Source organism: Cannabis sativa, chromosome 3 (assembly GCF_029168945.1).
Source record: "Cannabis sativa cultivar Pink pepper isolate KNU-18-1 chromosome 3, ASM2916894v1, whole genome shotgun sequence".
Taxonomy (NCBI): domain Eukaryota; kingdom Viridiplantae; phylum Streptophyta; class Magnoliopsida; order Rosales; family Cannabaceae; genus Cannabis; species Cannabis sativa.
In genome coordinates this window covers 70,327,279-70,343,818 of record NC_083603.1, presented here as the reverse complement: position 1 = coordinate 70,343,818, position 16,540 = coordinate 70,327,279, and the positions used below count along the sequence as shown (strand labels likewise).

Here is a 16,540-nt window from a genome sequence, read left to right as displayed (position 1 = left end):
TTTAATAATACTAATACAAAATTAAAATGGATATAAAATTATAAGTTAGTATTGAAATTCTTTTAAAAAAAAAAGAGTCGGGTTAGATTAGATTCGATCCGAATAAGTCGGGTCAGATTATTCAGATCGAATCTAATCCGATCCGAGTATCTGATCTAGCGGGGCGGAGCAGATCCTTACATGATTTGGATCAGTTCGGATCATAACCGGATCGGATCCGGCCAGACCCATTTACACTCCTAGAACCACATAGAAGCTAGGGGCAACTGTCCCTAAAACAATTAAGAAAAAAATAATATGCATTTTACTTAGTTACGATATATATTTGTAATAAAAAATAATATTTATAGACATAATACTAGTTTGGGTAAATATTATTTTAAATTGTATTTTGCAAAGTTATTAATTGGATCTATTGTTTTATTAAATGATAAAATAGATGCTATATTTTCTAAAATAGTAAAAATATGACGAACTCAATTTGTGATAATTTTTTTATATAACTAACTTGAAGACAAATCCTAATACGAACAAATATAAAAAATATAATTAATTTTATTATAACACCTCTAAATCATATTATTATTAAGTTTTATTTTGATTAAAAAATTAATTTTGAATTCTATTTGTCTATTTTAAAAATACAAAATTTATTTTATATTTAAGAAAATAGAAATCTCCAATTCAAGTATTTTTTTTCTTTTTAAATTTATTTTTGCCATTGCTTTTAAGATAAAAAAGCCCCTCACTATAAATTCCACACAAACATTATTGTATGAGAAAACGGACACTTTTTGCTCTATCAATTCGGAAATCATACCTCACCATTTTTTTTAGGAAAATTTACACTTCATACTGTTTTTTTCTATTTTATTTTAATTTTACTGCTATAAGGAAAATATTACATTTTTACTGTATATTTTATACTATGTGTACTATTTTTTTTTCTATTTACTTTTTATACTTTTTTACTTGTCACAATCTGCCTATTACATTAAATAAATATATATATATATATTATAAACTGTAAAAAACGTGTGGGAGTGGAATTTTTTTTTTTTTTTGTTAATTTTTTTTAATTAAAATTATATTATAATTTAAAGGTATAAAAGTGTGATGTGACTTGTGTTGTCACTTTAGTGACATATATTTTTTTAATTAAAATTGATGATAAAAATATGTCACCTAAAATATTTAAAACTCATTTCTTTCACTTTAATCTCACTTCTCCATTATTCTCTCTTACTATTCATCATCTTCTTCATTTTTTTCACTCTCTACTTCCTCAAGTTCTCTCTATTATTCTCCATCAACATATAAATTTTTTATTTTTTTTCATATTCAGTTCTTCTTCTTCATCTTCTTTTCTTTTCTTTTCTTCTTCTTCTTCTTTTTTTTTTTTTTTTTTTTTTAATTATTTGAAGTTCTTAGTTACATTTTTTTGAAAATATAAGAGTTAGTGTCGTTTTTTTTTGTTCTAATTTTCCAAAATTTTCTTGCAAATATAGTGCATTTAGTATTGAGGATGTGCACAACATAGTTAATTTTTGATCATTTTTTTCTTTTATTTTTTTATTTGTTTTAGTATTGTTTTACTGTTGTTTTTCATGATTATTTATTTGATGCCGATTTCACTGCCCTTGCTCCATCTCGCTGGAATTAATAGGTATTTTCTGGGTGTTCTCGTGTTGTTGTGGTGGTTCTGTCTGTGAGTGTGGAAGATGGAGGCTATAAATACATTTTTTCTTCGTTCTCTATGACTATTTTTGTGGTTTTTTATTCTGGTTCTCCTATAAATACATTTGACGAGCTCACTCACAAGAGAGTTTTGAGGTGTGTGTTTCTTTTATATTTTTCTAAGTAGTTATATTTGCTTCATTTGTTTTTGTGTTGTTTCAGTGTTGTTTTAGTAGTTTTTTTTATTATAATTTTCTAGGAATAGACTTGCAAATATAGTTGATTTTGCATCTGGTGTTGAAGTTGTGCAGCAGATTGTTTGTTTTTTTAATCATTTTTTTCTTTTGTTTTGTTTGATTGTTTTAGTGTTGTTTTACCGTTGTTTTGCCATGATTATTTATTGACGTCGATTTTACTGCTTTTGCTCAATCTTGTCGGAATTAATGGTTATTTTCCGGTTGTCCTGGTGTTGTTGTGATGGTTATGTATGTGATTGTGAAAGATGGAGGCCTCATACTTTTGTTTTGATATTGACAGTATAAAAGAAAAGAAAAAGGGGGAGGACAGTATAAATGTAAATTCTGCCGTGTGGTAGTAAAAATGAAAAGTGTTACCTCAAATCCAGTATTTTTGTAAAATGCTCTTTTTTTTTATTTAAGCGTTTATATATTATAATCATGTTTTATCGGCACTCAAACCCAGGACCTCCAACACTTACACACCGAAGTGGTTATTGCTCACCCATTTAAACTTCATTTTCTTTCATATTAATAAGCAGAGGCAGACCATTCTCTAATAAGAAAAGCATTATATATATTATATGGGGTGGGCCATAGCACTTCACGGCGGCGCCGGCGACATCCCTGTCTCTCTTCCAGCGGAGCGTCGACAGCCACGTGAGGATGCCCTTCATTATTGCCTCCAGATCGGCGTTGAAGCTCTCAAAGCAGGAAACCCGGTCTTGGACGTTGTTGAACTTGTGGTATACATATACAAATTCCCTAACCTCAACCTCTTTTTTTGGTCTTTATTTTGGGCTTTCTTCTTCTCAACTCATACTCAGTTACTTCCCCAATTTTCAAATTTAGACTATGCTTTGATCTGGTATAATTCCTTTAAAAGTATTAGATGGTAAAAAGGGGTCTTTCAGTATGTTTAATACATTGAAATTGAGAACTCTTATCTCCTGAGAACATGATCTATGATCTATGTATGTAGGTTCGTGAATTGGAAAACAATCCACACTTTAATGCCGGTAGAGGCTCTGTTCTAACTTGCAATGGCGAAGTTGAAATGGAAGCAAGTATTATGGATGGAAACACAAAGAACTGTGGAGCTGTTTCTGGCCTCAAAACTGTTGTTAATGCTATATCATTGGCACGTTTGGTTATGGAAAAAACTCCTCATATTTACCTTGCATTTGATGGAGCAGAAGCCTTTGCAAGAGAACAAGTGAGTACTGTAACTCTTCCTAGATTTCCCTGAAATTTCTCTCTTTCACACATAGTAATAACTCACTAAATGCAACATGAGGACAAACTCAAGACTCTGTATGACCTTGAATAATGGCAATACAAGTTTGAGAGGAACGGCCTATGTTCTTTCTTTTATCAAAAACAAATTTAAATGACACCTACCAGATTTGCTTGTCAATGTTAGTATGGTCTCCACTTGTTCATATTGTAAATGTTTGTGTACGTATATATTTGTTATCTTTTTTGCTTCTTTTGTTCCTAGAATTATAATTATTTATCCTTTTTCTATGGTTTTTGTGCAACTTTCAGGGAGTTGAGACTGTAGACTCAAGCTATTTTGTTACTCCAGAAAATATCGAACGACTAAAGCAAGCAAAAGAAGCCAATAGAACGCAGGTATATTTGTTGTTTAAATACAATCATAGTACTTATATCATGTTTACATGTGCATCATTAAAGCTCTAGTAGATTAGAAAGTACAGTTAGTTTCATTATTTTAACTCGAGTGATGTGGTAACTTGTATCATTGATTTACACAGCTTGATTATACTGAACCAACTTCCAAAGCTGTGAACAATAAGAACTTAACTTCAAATGGGGATAGCCAAGGGACAGTTGGATGTGTGGCCGTTGACAATGATGGGAATTTAGCTTCTGCAACATCTACTGGTGGATTTGTAAACAAGATGAGGGGAAGGATTGGGGACACTCCTGTAATAGGTGCAGGAACTTATGCAAACAAGCTCTGTGCGGTCTCTGCCACGGGCAGAGGCGAGGCCATAATTAAAGGCACAGTGGCCAGGGATGTTGCAGCTCTCATGGAATTTAAAGGGCTTTCTCTTAAGGATGCTGCAGCTTATGCGGTGGACAGTGTTCCAAAAGGGACTGCTGGCCTTATTGCTGTCTCTGCCACAGGAGAAGTGACAATGCCTTTTAATACAATGGGCATGTTCCGAGCTTGTGCTACTGAAGATGGCTATGAAGAAATTGGAATATGGCCAGACATCTAGAATCGATGATAATTTGACTATTAATAAATCTTGCATTTTTAATAATTATGTTACTACAGTATTACCTATGATGTGTAGATAGATTAAGCTGAAAAAAATAGATTAGAAAAGAAAATAGGACATAAATTTAGCGTGCTTTAACGCCTTGGTCCATGAAGTATTTTTATAAGCTTTAATAATAGAGTTTTTATAGCTCTAGTATTTCTTTCAAGATCCTAAACTCTTTAATGGAGGAGATAATGCCTTATTTATAAGGATAAATGGGTCAGACAGATCTTAAACTTGTACTCAAGAGATTATTGTTAATCTCGAAAATTAGTAAGGCAAGCTTTCCGAATTAGCCAAGTAAAACGCCCCGTTAACAGAATATTGTCGAGAAAATTAAGGTGGTTTGGCCCTGAATGCAAGCTATGAGGTTTAATGCGTGAAGACTTGAAGCCTCAAGCCTGAAGAGAGGGTGTTGGTGACATTCTCCGCATGTGAGCATCTCGACAACCTCTTGCTTAAGGCCTCTTGTCAGCTCCTTGCTCGAGGCCTTTTAGCAGCCACTTGCTCGAGGCGTCTCGCAGCTCATCTACTCGAGGTGTCTTGTCAGCTTCACACTCAAGCATGTTGATAAGTTGATATTTTGTCTTATAAATATGACCAATTTATATATTAATATTTTTAAATTAATTTTTTAAATTATTGATTAGTGTGATTTTAATTTGTTAAGATATTTAGAAGACTAGTCATGCATTTGGAGTCATTTGGAGAGATTTTAGCACATTTTAGTGAAAAATAGTAGAAGCCGGCAAGTTCAGTTTTACAAGACAGAATTTAAATGCAAATTTTGACGACCTTAGAAGCAGAATTGAACTTGGAGCTACACATGAAAGTTTTAAATCTCGTTCTCAACTTTTCGAAACATCTTGAATTATCTAATTTGAGTTGTATTGAAAAAGTTACGACCAAAATATTAATCTGAACACGCGGTAGAATTTTTTCGACAGCAAGTCATGGCTGTGGCAAGCCTCAACCTTCGCTGCGGCGAGAGGACGTGATTATAGTTTTTCTTCAATTTTTATCTTTTTTTTTTTCAAAAAAAATCATAAATTTTTATGGGGGCATAAATAGGACTTTTAGGGTTCGTTTTTAGCAACTTTTAGATTATGTTTTTGATAGAGAAACTTAGAGGGAGAAAGAGAAGAAGAACAAGATCACGTCATCAATTGTTCATCATTATAGTTTCTTTTCTCCTTCTTAATATTTTACTTTTTATTATGACTTTCATTACAATGATTAGTTTGGAGTATTTTTTTATAGTTAAGGGTTATTTTAAAACCCTAAAACATGAATTTTGATTTGTGATTGTTATTCTTGATTTCTCTCATATTAAATTGTTTCTATTTTTCTATTTGAATGCTATGAATATTGTGAATTCTTGTTAGGGGTACAACTAATTAAAGTTTTGCATTATTCTATTAACATCTTAGAATTTTTTCTCATCTAATAGTTTAGGATTCTAAGTAGAGTGATAGTTTGAAATTAATAGTAATGTCAAATGTATTATTGATTGTGATGAAAAATAGAATTTAAGTTAAATGAATTATATGCTTTATTGATTTGTGACCTAGATTTTAATATTTTTTCTAGGTTAAATAGATTGTATGATTCGTGGATCTATTGCTTGTAAAAGATTTAATTATTAAGTGTTTTGCCTTGATTAATTGTAATAGAGAGATTAGAAAAATTGACTGCTTCAGCGTTTATGCGGGGTTAATAGTTTAATTGAGAAATTAGAATAATTTTTATTATTATTGATCTTGAATGATTGTTGACGGTGGAGATTGACTCTTAACTATTTCTTAATAGCGTAATATTTATATTTATTTACTTTTTAGTTTATTATTTAATCTTCATAATTAAAATTCTCCTTATTGATTCTTGTTACTATTTTTTGAATAATAAATTGATAATAGTCATCGTGAGATCAATCTGTATTTACGTTATAATGAAGTAATTGGCAATATAGAAATAAAAATTAGTAAATTTGTTGTGGTAAACGACATACATCAAATTTTTAATGTCGTTGCTGGAGACTATTTTATTCAATTTGTTATGCATTTTTTTTTTCTTGTTACTAACTTTTTCTCCTAGTTGTGGCTTTAATTTCCAGATCATTCTTTGGAAACATGGCGATTTATAATCAACAATACTATGATCCACATTATGTCTCGCCATAAGTGCATCAATATGATCTGTTATCTTGATTTTTGTCCTCCTGACGTGGCATGCTTATGTGGGAAAAATCAGTGTCACGTGGCAGTACAACTCACCAATAGGAAGGCCAAGTCAGCACCTAAACAAACGGAGATCCCGTCACTCAAACATGCATCAAGTGACAGACTAGCTCTCTCTCAGGAGCGGGTGGTCGGCCCTATGGCCGGCCAGCCTTAGTTCTGCACCATGGCCAGCCAGCCTGGCCTACATAGGGACCTGACCGACCAAGGGGGGCTTAGCAGGGTTTCCTGGGCAATTCTATACGTGGACATCAACACATGGGCTGCGAATTGGGCCTTAAAAGCCCAACAGAATGGTTGAATAATATCTAGATTCAAGGGCAATTTAGTCTTTTGTAAATATCTAACAAACTATGCAAGTGGTAAGGCATTTAAACTGTAATCTAAGGTTTTAGGCCTCACATATTAAGGCCTTAACCTTAGCCTAGAAACCTAAGTTGCATCTAAACCTGAAACCTGCCTCCAAGCTCTAAGTGTTTGACAAACTCTCTCTCTTCCTCACTTCCTCTCTCACACGCCTGCCCTGGCAACATCTCAACACTTGAGTTTTGCCATTATTGATTCATACGTTGTAATCCTAAGGGTGCTATAGCAGATTCCATCTATATTGATCTGGATAGTATTTCCCTCGGTATAAATACAACTAACAAGAGAGTAGGTCATTACCCGCTATCACAAGGGGGTCGAACCTCTATAACAAATCTATTGTTTATTGCTTTTCATTCTTATTTGTGCAAACACATGGCAAGCATCAGATCTATATGACCCCGCTGTCGGTTGATCACTTTTTGAGGTCAATAGTTTGGTGCTTTCATTAAGAGCGTGGATATTGAAATATGATCAAACGCCATGGTGAATAGAGGTGTTCAACAAAATTTACAAACCGTCCAACCTGAATAAACCGCCCAAACTAAATCGAATAAACTGACAAAAAATACAACCCGAAATAATACAATGAAAATCCAAACCGCTCAATGAATATATTGGGTGATTTACAAATTATTCTAAACTGCCAAATTAACCCGAATAAACAGAATTAAATCGATTAATATATTTTTTTTAATAAAAGTGTATATAATATATTACATAAATTATATTTATTAGTCAAACTATTTTGTATTTAAAGTTTGAACATTTTAGTGTTTAAATTAAAATCTAGACTTTATAGTTAATAATTTTTGTTATATTTAGAAATTGAAGTTGAAGTTTAAAATCTATACAATATTATTACTTTTTTTATTATTTTATTCAATTATTTCAAGTTTACTCAATTATATTTATCTCATATTAAAGTTTTTAAAATAAATTTAGACTATAGCATTTTTTAACTTGAAATATAAATATGTATTTTTATCTTCTTAAATCTATTTTCTTGAATTAGAAACTAAGAATAATAATTATAAAAAAAATGAAGAACGGTTTGGACAGGTTAACCCGACTAAACCGACGAAATCATTGGGCGGGTTGAACTTTTTCTAATTTTTAATTGGGTGGGTTACAATTCAATATTTGCAACCTAATATTTATATTGGGTTGGTTAAAATATACTATAACCCGACTAAATCGACCGACGTACACCCCTGATGGTGAACAAAAGAAGAACTCATGTCGCACCATCTGCATCTTCGGGTCTCCCTCAAGACCCATAGATTACAAATCTAGGCACTCAGATTCTAGTCACAACTGGGATCCCCATGAGTACTGTAGATTGTGTGAATCCTATCACCATAATAGGCGCCACAAGCCTAGCCACTACAACTGGCCAAACTGATACAAGCACCCTGATGGAACAAATGGCAGGCCCTTGCCTCTAAGGGTAGACCCACCATTGGCGACGCCCACTAAAGGAAGGACCCAGGGGCGACAACCCCTTGGAATAACAACCGGATCTCGACTCTAGTTCTATGCTGGAGAGACAGGCCCAAGAGTTGGTGAGCTTGCAATTGGCAAGCCCCATTTGGACCTAGGAGAAGATCTTGAGTTGGCTAGACTCAGGGAAGCTATAAGCAGTGCAGGCGTAACTGAAGAACCACGCGCTGCTGATTGAGAAGTTTTCGCTCAGCAGAGATGCAAATTCCTGAAATGGATGGATGACCAGGAGTACATCCTTCGATCTCACCAAGGAGAGTTAGATCACCGCAACCAAGATGCCAGGGATCTGATAAGATGATTCAACCAGAGAACTGATAGAAGAGGCCAGGATCTCCTCAGAGATGCACTTCAAAGAAGACTTCTGCCAAGTTCCATAGGTTCTAGGACAAATCTGTTGGAATATATTTTACCAGGACCTAGAATTACTAACAAGTATGTTTTTAACATCCTAAATATGAATTTCTAAAACAATAAAACTTAAACACATATAAAGTATGAGAAACCTTACATTAGTGCAGCGAAATATAATGACTCCTTCTACTCAGATCTCTAACCCTTATATCCTTTTTGTCGCAGAGTATTATCAAGATCTGAGCCTGATTCTCCTTCAGTTGTTTGGATTCTTCACAGTCTTACACACTATGATTGAGGACTAACTTACTATGGGTGCGCATGCACTCAATCACTAAGGCTCAAAATTATTTAATGAAGAACACTCAAGGATTTCAAAATTATAATGAAGAAGAAGAAGTCTCAAACTCTCTAGTTGTCTGACAAGATGTAAACTAGGTTTAGAGTCATTAGTTGGATTATGAGACTATTTTTTTTTTCTTTTTATACTAATTCACTTAGGGTTAGGACTGAATTATATAAAATAAAAAATGATAAAATAATAGCAAAAGTAAGGAGTAAGTGGCCGACCATATGTGGGCCCAACAATAATTATGTTTTTGCAATTTTCTTAGCCATTTATCTATTATTTCACAAATACCATATTTTACAATTTTAATCCTATAAAATACTACAACTATTTATTTAATAATTATAATTAATTATTAAATAAAATTGTTATTTATATTATTTATTAATTAGACTCCACAAAGTCTTTTAATTAATAAATAAATCCTAAAATCTTTTTTCTTCACAATCAAGCCATAACTTAGTGAAAATTCATAAATGAGACATAGTCTAATTTAGAATTATAATTGATTAATTAAAATTAATTAGCTGAGTCTTACAAGCAGTATTGTCTCAACTAGTATAGGGACCATGGGCCTATATAATCGAGCTTCCAATAAGTAGATCTAGAATTACCAAGTAAATTTCCTAACTTATTAATTCCTTCTTGCACCACTATAGATTTGGAATTACACTCTCAATTATATAGAACGCTCTATATGTTCCACGATATAGATACGCTATGAATTATCCATTTGGCTGACAATAAAATTTTGGGGTCCAAAAATGCCACTGTGCTTCAACTTTGTGCGAAGATCATGTGGCTACCATTGTCGAGGTGGAGCCAGGTTGTGCTGTCGTGGTCGAACTGGAAGTGCTTTGTGGTGGTCGATGTCGGAGTGGAACTTGGTTGTTGTCAGGTAAGAAGAAAAGAAAGAAAATTAGGTCGAGAAAGTGGGAAGTGAGAGAAATTGAATATTAAGTTTAGGAGGGGTAGGTTTGATATTAAAATAAAGATTAGCATATTTTTTTGGGGAGTTCTATTTGCACCCTATAAAATGATAAGCACACATAAGGAAGATAGTTTGTGGATGAAATGGATCCACTATGTCTATATTCGAAGTGAGAACTGGTGGAGTTACAAGTCTCCTGACCAAGGCAGTTGGTATTGGAGTAGACTTGTAACATTGAAAGACCAGTTCATTGAGATTATTGCAGGTCAATACACTTCCATTCAACCTTATTGTGTTGCTAAAGGTTATCATTTGCTTTGGCCAAATCTGGAGAAAGTAACTTGGAGCCAGCAAGTTTGGGGGAGATTGAACACTCCCAAATACAGTTTCATTACCTGGATTGCAATTCAAAATAGGCTCAAAACCAGAGATATGTTGCTACAGATGGGAATATCAGGGGAAGATCAGTGTGTATTATGCTGCCAACACAGAGAAACAAGCTGCCATCTTTTCTTTGAGTGTTCTGTTGCTGCAGAATGTTTGAAGGCTTTAAAGGATTGGTTGCAATGGCATGCTACAACTGTCTCTTTATCTCGATTAATAAGGTGGATAGGAAGAGCTAAAATGAGCAAATTCAAGAAGCAAGTTCTTGCAGCCTCAACTACTTGCCTGGTGCATGTTTTATGGAGAGCTCGAAATTCCAGACTTTGGGAAGACTCTCATGAGGGCACAGATTGCTTAATTCAGAAAATCAAGCACACTGTCAAACAAAGAATCACTCAATGTTGGCCTAGGAAAGTTAAGGAAAGGGACAAAGAATGGTTTCAAAGTTTGTAAATAATAAGAATATAGATTACAAAAGGATTATGCTAGCATGTTTTATATTTGTATAGTTTGATCTTGCCCCTTGTTGGATTCTAATAGCTTGTAAATCTTGATTTTGGGCAATACAACTTTATTGATTCATCAAAAAAAAAAAAAAAATGATAAGCACACCTTATTATTAAAAAAAATAAACTTAAATAAATTTTAAAAATTACTCTTAATATATTTTTTTTAATTTTTTCCTCACATTATTTTATTTTTATTTCAATACTTATTTTTATAATTTTTTCTAAATCATGTATATATTTTTCTAAAAAATTTTTTCTAATAAAAATTTCATATAATTTTTTATTTTAATTTTTATCATAATCTTTTAAATATAATTTATTTTTATTTGTGTAACGCCCTGTCCAACAGGAACGCCACGTGTGTGTGTTTTTATAAAATTCTTATTTTACATACTATATAATTATACAAAAAGTGTGGGTAATTAAATTTTGATAATTAAAATTCAACATATAAAACTATTCAACAAAAGATAAGTGATTTTAACTACGGGGTCCCCCTGTTTTCAAAATATTCATAAACTGGTTTAATAGTACTTTTACAACATAAACTTTGTAATCCCAAAATATTTTCAAAATAGAGCATCCTGTTTACTGGGCCGTGCCACTACGACTGATAGGTACATCGCTGGTACGACCACAGACTCATGGCTGCTCAACCTTTGTCTTCCCTTTACCTGCACAATAAAGCACCCGTGAGTCACGGAGACTCAGTAAGAAAAGTGAAATAAATAATAACTGATAATAACCATCAACTTAAATATAATATCAACACGCTTACATATTTACATATAATCATAATCACACGATTCTGGTACTTTATAAAGTACCCCTTTTTACCACTCGTTAACTACGAGCTGAATATGTCACTATCGTTGCCCGGTGAAGCAAACGATAAGTAAGAAACCTAACCGCGGTTTCAAGAGTAATTACTCATAACGGTATTAACCGTTTCCCACCCTAGGTCATAACCTAGGCTTAACTAACATTTAATCAAAGACGTGATAATAATCAAGGCTATAACCATTCAATCATTAATTTTTAGCTACACACGGTGCTTACCACTTTTCTTACCTTGGTTCAGAATTCAAACGTACGGGCCGACCTGAGTGGAAAACCAGCTACGCGATCCCGGTCCTATGTCACGACAATTAAACTTAATGAATACCTTAAATTGAAATTCCGGAATGAAACCCTAGTTCAAAATCAAACATAACTTAACTCCCAACAACTCCAAAATAGGTCAAGCATCCCATATACAACTTAAAACAGATGATACACAACTTCCCGGGCCAAAAATGAACCTGAAGAAAACCCGAAAAAATTCCCCTGCAAGCAATCGATCGACCGGTTCTGGTGCACCAGAACCAACCGGTCGACCGGTTCTGGCAGACCAGGTTTTCTTGGGTTCTTTCCTTCAAATTCGACCCAAAACTCCTCCAAACCTAACCAAACTTTCCAGAACAGTATAATAACATAAATATAGCATATCCCAAGCTGCAAATTACAGTAGTTCAATCTCTAACTCAAAATCATATGCTCAAGTGAAGAAAACTAAGTTCCGTTAGCTTCCTCACTCACAATTCAATCCCAACAGAAACATACACAAACATACCTAATTCAACTAAGATAACATACTCAAACTTCATCTAAACCTACAACTCTGGAAACTTACAAAAAGAATAACAAAACCTAGCTTAGAAACCTAGAAATTTACTAAAACATAAGGAGGAACTTACCTCAAGATTCAAGGTTGGCTTGGGGGTTTGGTTCAGCTCTGAAATGAGAGGTTCGCTGAAGAAAAAAGATCCCTTAATGGTTGGTTCAAGCTTGAACGAGAGAGAGAGGGAGAGGAGTTGAAAATGGTGAAGTTACTTAGCTTACAAGTAACTTAAATAAGAAAAGTTCTCTCTTTCTCTCTCTTTTTTTTTTTTTTAAGTTACAGCCCCCTAAATAATAATAATAAAAGAAATAATATAAATTACCCTCAAAGCTAAATAATCTCCAAAATAACCTAGGGGAATTTTGGTAATTTTACTAATCTATGAAACCGACACCCTAAAATTCTAAACTAGTCCAGAATATCCCCAAAGTAATTCTTCCATAAATGTCGTGACATTTCTAACCACATCGCTAAATTTCTACAATTGATGGGCCCGAAAAATATTTTATTTCATTAAATAAATTCTCAATAATTATCTCAAGTAAGATCATAATCTTACTTCGTTTCCAAAATAATTACACATTTAATAAAATATGTCTATTTAAATATTATTTATTTTCCGGGATATTACAACTATCCCCCCCTTATAGGAATTTCGTCCTCGAAATTTACCTGAAAAGCTCGGGATACAACTCCCGCATCTGCGACTCTAACTCCCAAGTTGCTTCTTCAACCTTGTTGTTCCGCCACAACACTTTAACTAGCGGAATAATCTTGTTTCGCAGCACCTTTTCTTTCCTGTCTAAAATTTGTACTGGGTTGTTCTTCATATGACAGGTCGGTTTGAAGCTGAATGTCTTCATAACTTAAAACATGAGTTGTATCAGATACATATTTCCGAAGCATCGTGACATGGAATACGTTATGAACCCCAGATAAAGCAGGAGGTAGAGCCAACCGATAAGCTACCTGACCTACTTTCTCAAGAATCTCGAACGGACCAATAAACCTGGGACTCAACTTCCCTTTCTTCCAAAACCTTCAAATTCCTTTCATTGGGGATACCCGAAGGAAAACAAAATCCCCAATCTGGAATTCAACATCTCTACGCTTTGGATCTGCGTAGCTTTTTTGTCTACTTTGTGAAGCAAGCATACAAGCTCGAATCTTTTCAATAGCCTCACTCGTTCTTTGGACAGCCTCATGTCCAAGATACCTACGTTCACCAGCTTCATCCCAGTGAATAGGTGAACGACATTTTCTTCCATAAAGCATCTCATAAGGAGCCATGCAAATAGTACTCTGATAACTATTGTTATAAGAAAACTCAATCAGAGGGAGGTACTTGTTCCAAGAACCTTCAAAGTCCATTACACATGCGCTCAGCATATCCTCAAGTATCTGGATAGTCCTCTCAGATTGGCCATCGGTTTGAGGATGAAAAGCTATACTGAATTTCAACTTAGTACCCATTGCTTGCTGTAAGCTTCCCCAGAATTTGGATGAAAATTTTGGATCTCGATCCGAAACTATTGACTTTGGGGCACCATGAAGCCGAAATATATCCTTGATATACAAATCACCATATTGATCCACTGTATACGTTTTCCTCACTGGTAGAAAGTGTGCAGATTTCGTATATCGATCCACTATCACCCAAATGGAGTCATATTACCCTACTGTTCTAGGCAACCCCACTACAAAATCCATGGTGATGTCTTCCCATTTCCATTCAGGAATCTTTAGAGGTTGAAGCAAACCTGCCGGCCTCTGATGTTCTGCTTTAATTTGTTGACAGGTTAAGCATCTTGACACATATTCAACAATATCCCTCTTCATACCCGGCCACCAGTATAAAGCCTTCACGTCATGATACATCTTGGTTGTTCCCAGGTGTAAAGAGTACGGTGTGGTATGAGATTCTTCAAGAATCTCCTGTCTAATTTCCTTGTTAACCAGTACACAAATTCTATTCTTGTATCGCAACAACCCATCAGATAAACATGAAAAGTCTTTTGCCAATCCGACCTCTAACTTCTCCTTATGCCCCTATAACTCAAGATCACTTTGCTGAGCTACTCTAATTCTTTCTAATAGATCAGACTGCAGGGTAATGTTGGCAAGCTTTTCAATCACAAATTCAATTCCCGCTCTAGTCATATCCTCAGCCAGCTCTGCTGAAATTTTCTTTAGTTCACAGACTTGCCCTGGTCCTTTTCGACTTAGAGCATCCGCTACCACATTTGCTTTACCAGGGTTTAGTTCAGCTCTTAAATGAGAGGTTCGCTGAAGAAAAAAGATCCCTTAATGGCTGGTTCAAGCTTGCACGAGAGAGAAAAAGGGAGAGGAGTTGAAAATGGTGAAGTTACTTAGCTTACAAGTAACTTAAATAAGAAAAGTTCTCTCTCTCTCTCTCTCTTTTTTTTTTTTTAAGTTACAGCCCCTTAAATAATAATAATAAAAGAAATAATATAAATTACCCTCAAAGCTAAATAATCTCCAAAATAACCTAGGAGAATTTTGGTAATTTTACTAATCTATGAAACCGACACCCTAAAATTCTAAACTAGTCCAGAATATCCCCAAAGTAATTCTTCCATAAATGTCGTGACATTTCTAACCACATCGCTAAATTTCTACAATTGATGGGCCCGAAAAATATTTTATTTCATTAAATAAATTCTCAATAATTATCTCAAGTAAGATCATAATCTTACTTCGTTTCCAAAATAATTACACATTTAATAAAATATGTCTATTTAAATATTATTTATTTTCCGGGATATTACAACTATCCCCCCCTTATAGGAATTTCGTCCTCGAAATTTACCTGAAAAGCTCGGGATACAACTCCCGCATCTGCGACTCTAACTCCCAAGTTGCTTCTTCAACCTTGTTGTTCCGCCACAACACTTTAACTAGCGGAATAATCTTGTTTCGCAGCACCTTTTCTTTCCTGTCTAAAATTTGTACTGGGTTGTTCTTCATATGACAGGTCGGTTTGAAGCTGAATGTCTTCATAACTTAAAACATGAGTTGTATCAGATACATATTTCCGAAGCATCGTGACATGGAATACGTTATGAACCCCAGATAAAGCAGGAGGTAGAGCCAACCGATAAGCTACCTGACCTACTTTCTCAAGAATCTCGAACGGACCAATAAACCTGGGACTCAACTTCCCTTTCTTCCAAAACCTTCAAATTCCTTTCATTGGGGATACCCGAAGGAAAACAAAATCCCCAATCTGGAATTCAACATCTCTACGCTTTGGATCTGCGTAGCTTTTTTGTCTACTTTGTGAAGCAAGCATACAAGCTCGAATCTTTTCAATAGCCTCACTCGTTCTTTGGACAGCCTCATGTCCAAGATACCTACGTTCACCAGCTTCATCCCAGTGAATAGGTGAACGACATTTTCTTCCATAAAGCATCTCATAAGGAGCCATGCAAATAGTACTCTGATAACTATTGTTATAAGAAAACTCAATCAGAGGGAGGTACTTGTTCCAAGAACCTTCAAAGTCCATTACACATGCGCTCAGCATATCCTCAAGTATCTGGATAGTCCTCTCAGATTGGCCATCGGTTTGAGGATGAAAAGCTATACTGAATTTCAACTTAGTACCCATTGCTTGCTGTAAGCTTCCCCAGAATTTGGATGAAAATTTTGGATCTCGATCCGAAACTATTGACTTTGGGGCACCATGAAGCCGAAATATCTCCTTGATATACAAATCACCATATTGATCCATTGTATACGTTTTCCTCACTGGTAGAAAGTGTGCAGATTTCGTATATCGATCCACTATCACCCAAATGGAGTCATAATACCCTACTGTTCTAGGCAACCCCACTACAAAATCCATGGTGATGTCTTCCCATTTCCATTCAGGAATCTTTAGAGGTTGAAGAAAACCTGCCGGCCTCTGATGTTCTGCTTTAATTTGTTGACAGGTTAAGCATCTTGACACATATTCAACAATATCCCTCTTCATACCCGGCCACCAGTATAAAGCCTTCACGTCATGATACATCTTG

General features: G+C 34.5%; 2 protein-coding genes across 2 annotated transcripts; both read left to right on the top strand.

The window, feature by feature from the left end:
• Positions 1 to 742: 742 nt before the first annotated feature.
• LOC115710183 (isoaspartyl peptidase/L-asparaginase 1) lies at positions 743 to 4,373 on the top strand. Its single transcript, XM_030638526.2, has 5 exons — positions 743 to 826; positions 2,429 to 2,659; positions 2,896 to 3,129; positions 3,462 to 3,548; positions 3,692 to 4,373. Exons 2-5 carry the CDS (start codon positions 2,498 to 2,500, stop codon positions 4,160 to 4,162), a joined length of 954 nt encoding a protein of 317 aa, XP_030494386.1. The 5' UTR covers positions 743 to 826; positions 2,429 to 2,497; the 3' UTR covers positions 4,163 to 4,373.
• A 5,679-nt stretch (positions 4,374 to 10,052) lies between these two features.
• Positions 10,053 to 10,784, top strand: LOC115710412 (uncharacterized). The gene has a single exon (XM_030638776.2). The coding sequence runs from the start codon at positions 10,053 to 10,055 to the stop codon at positions 10,782 to 10,784; it is 732 nt and encodes a 243-aa protein (XP_030494636.2).
• The last annotated feature ends 5,756 nt before the right edge of the window (positions 10,785 to 16,540 follow it).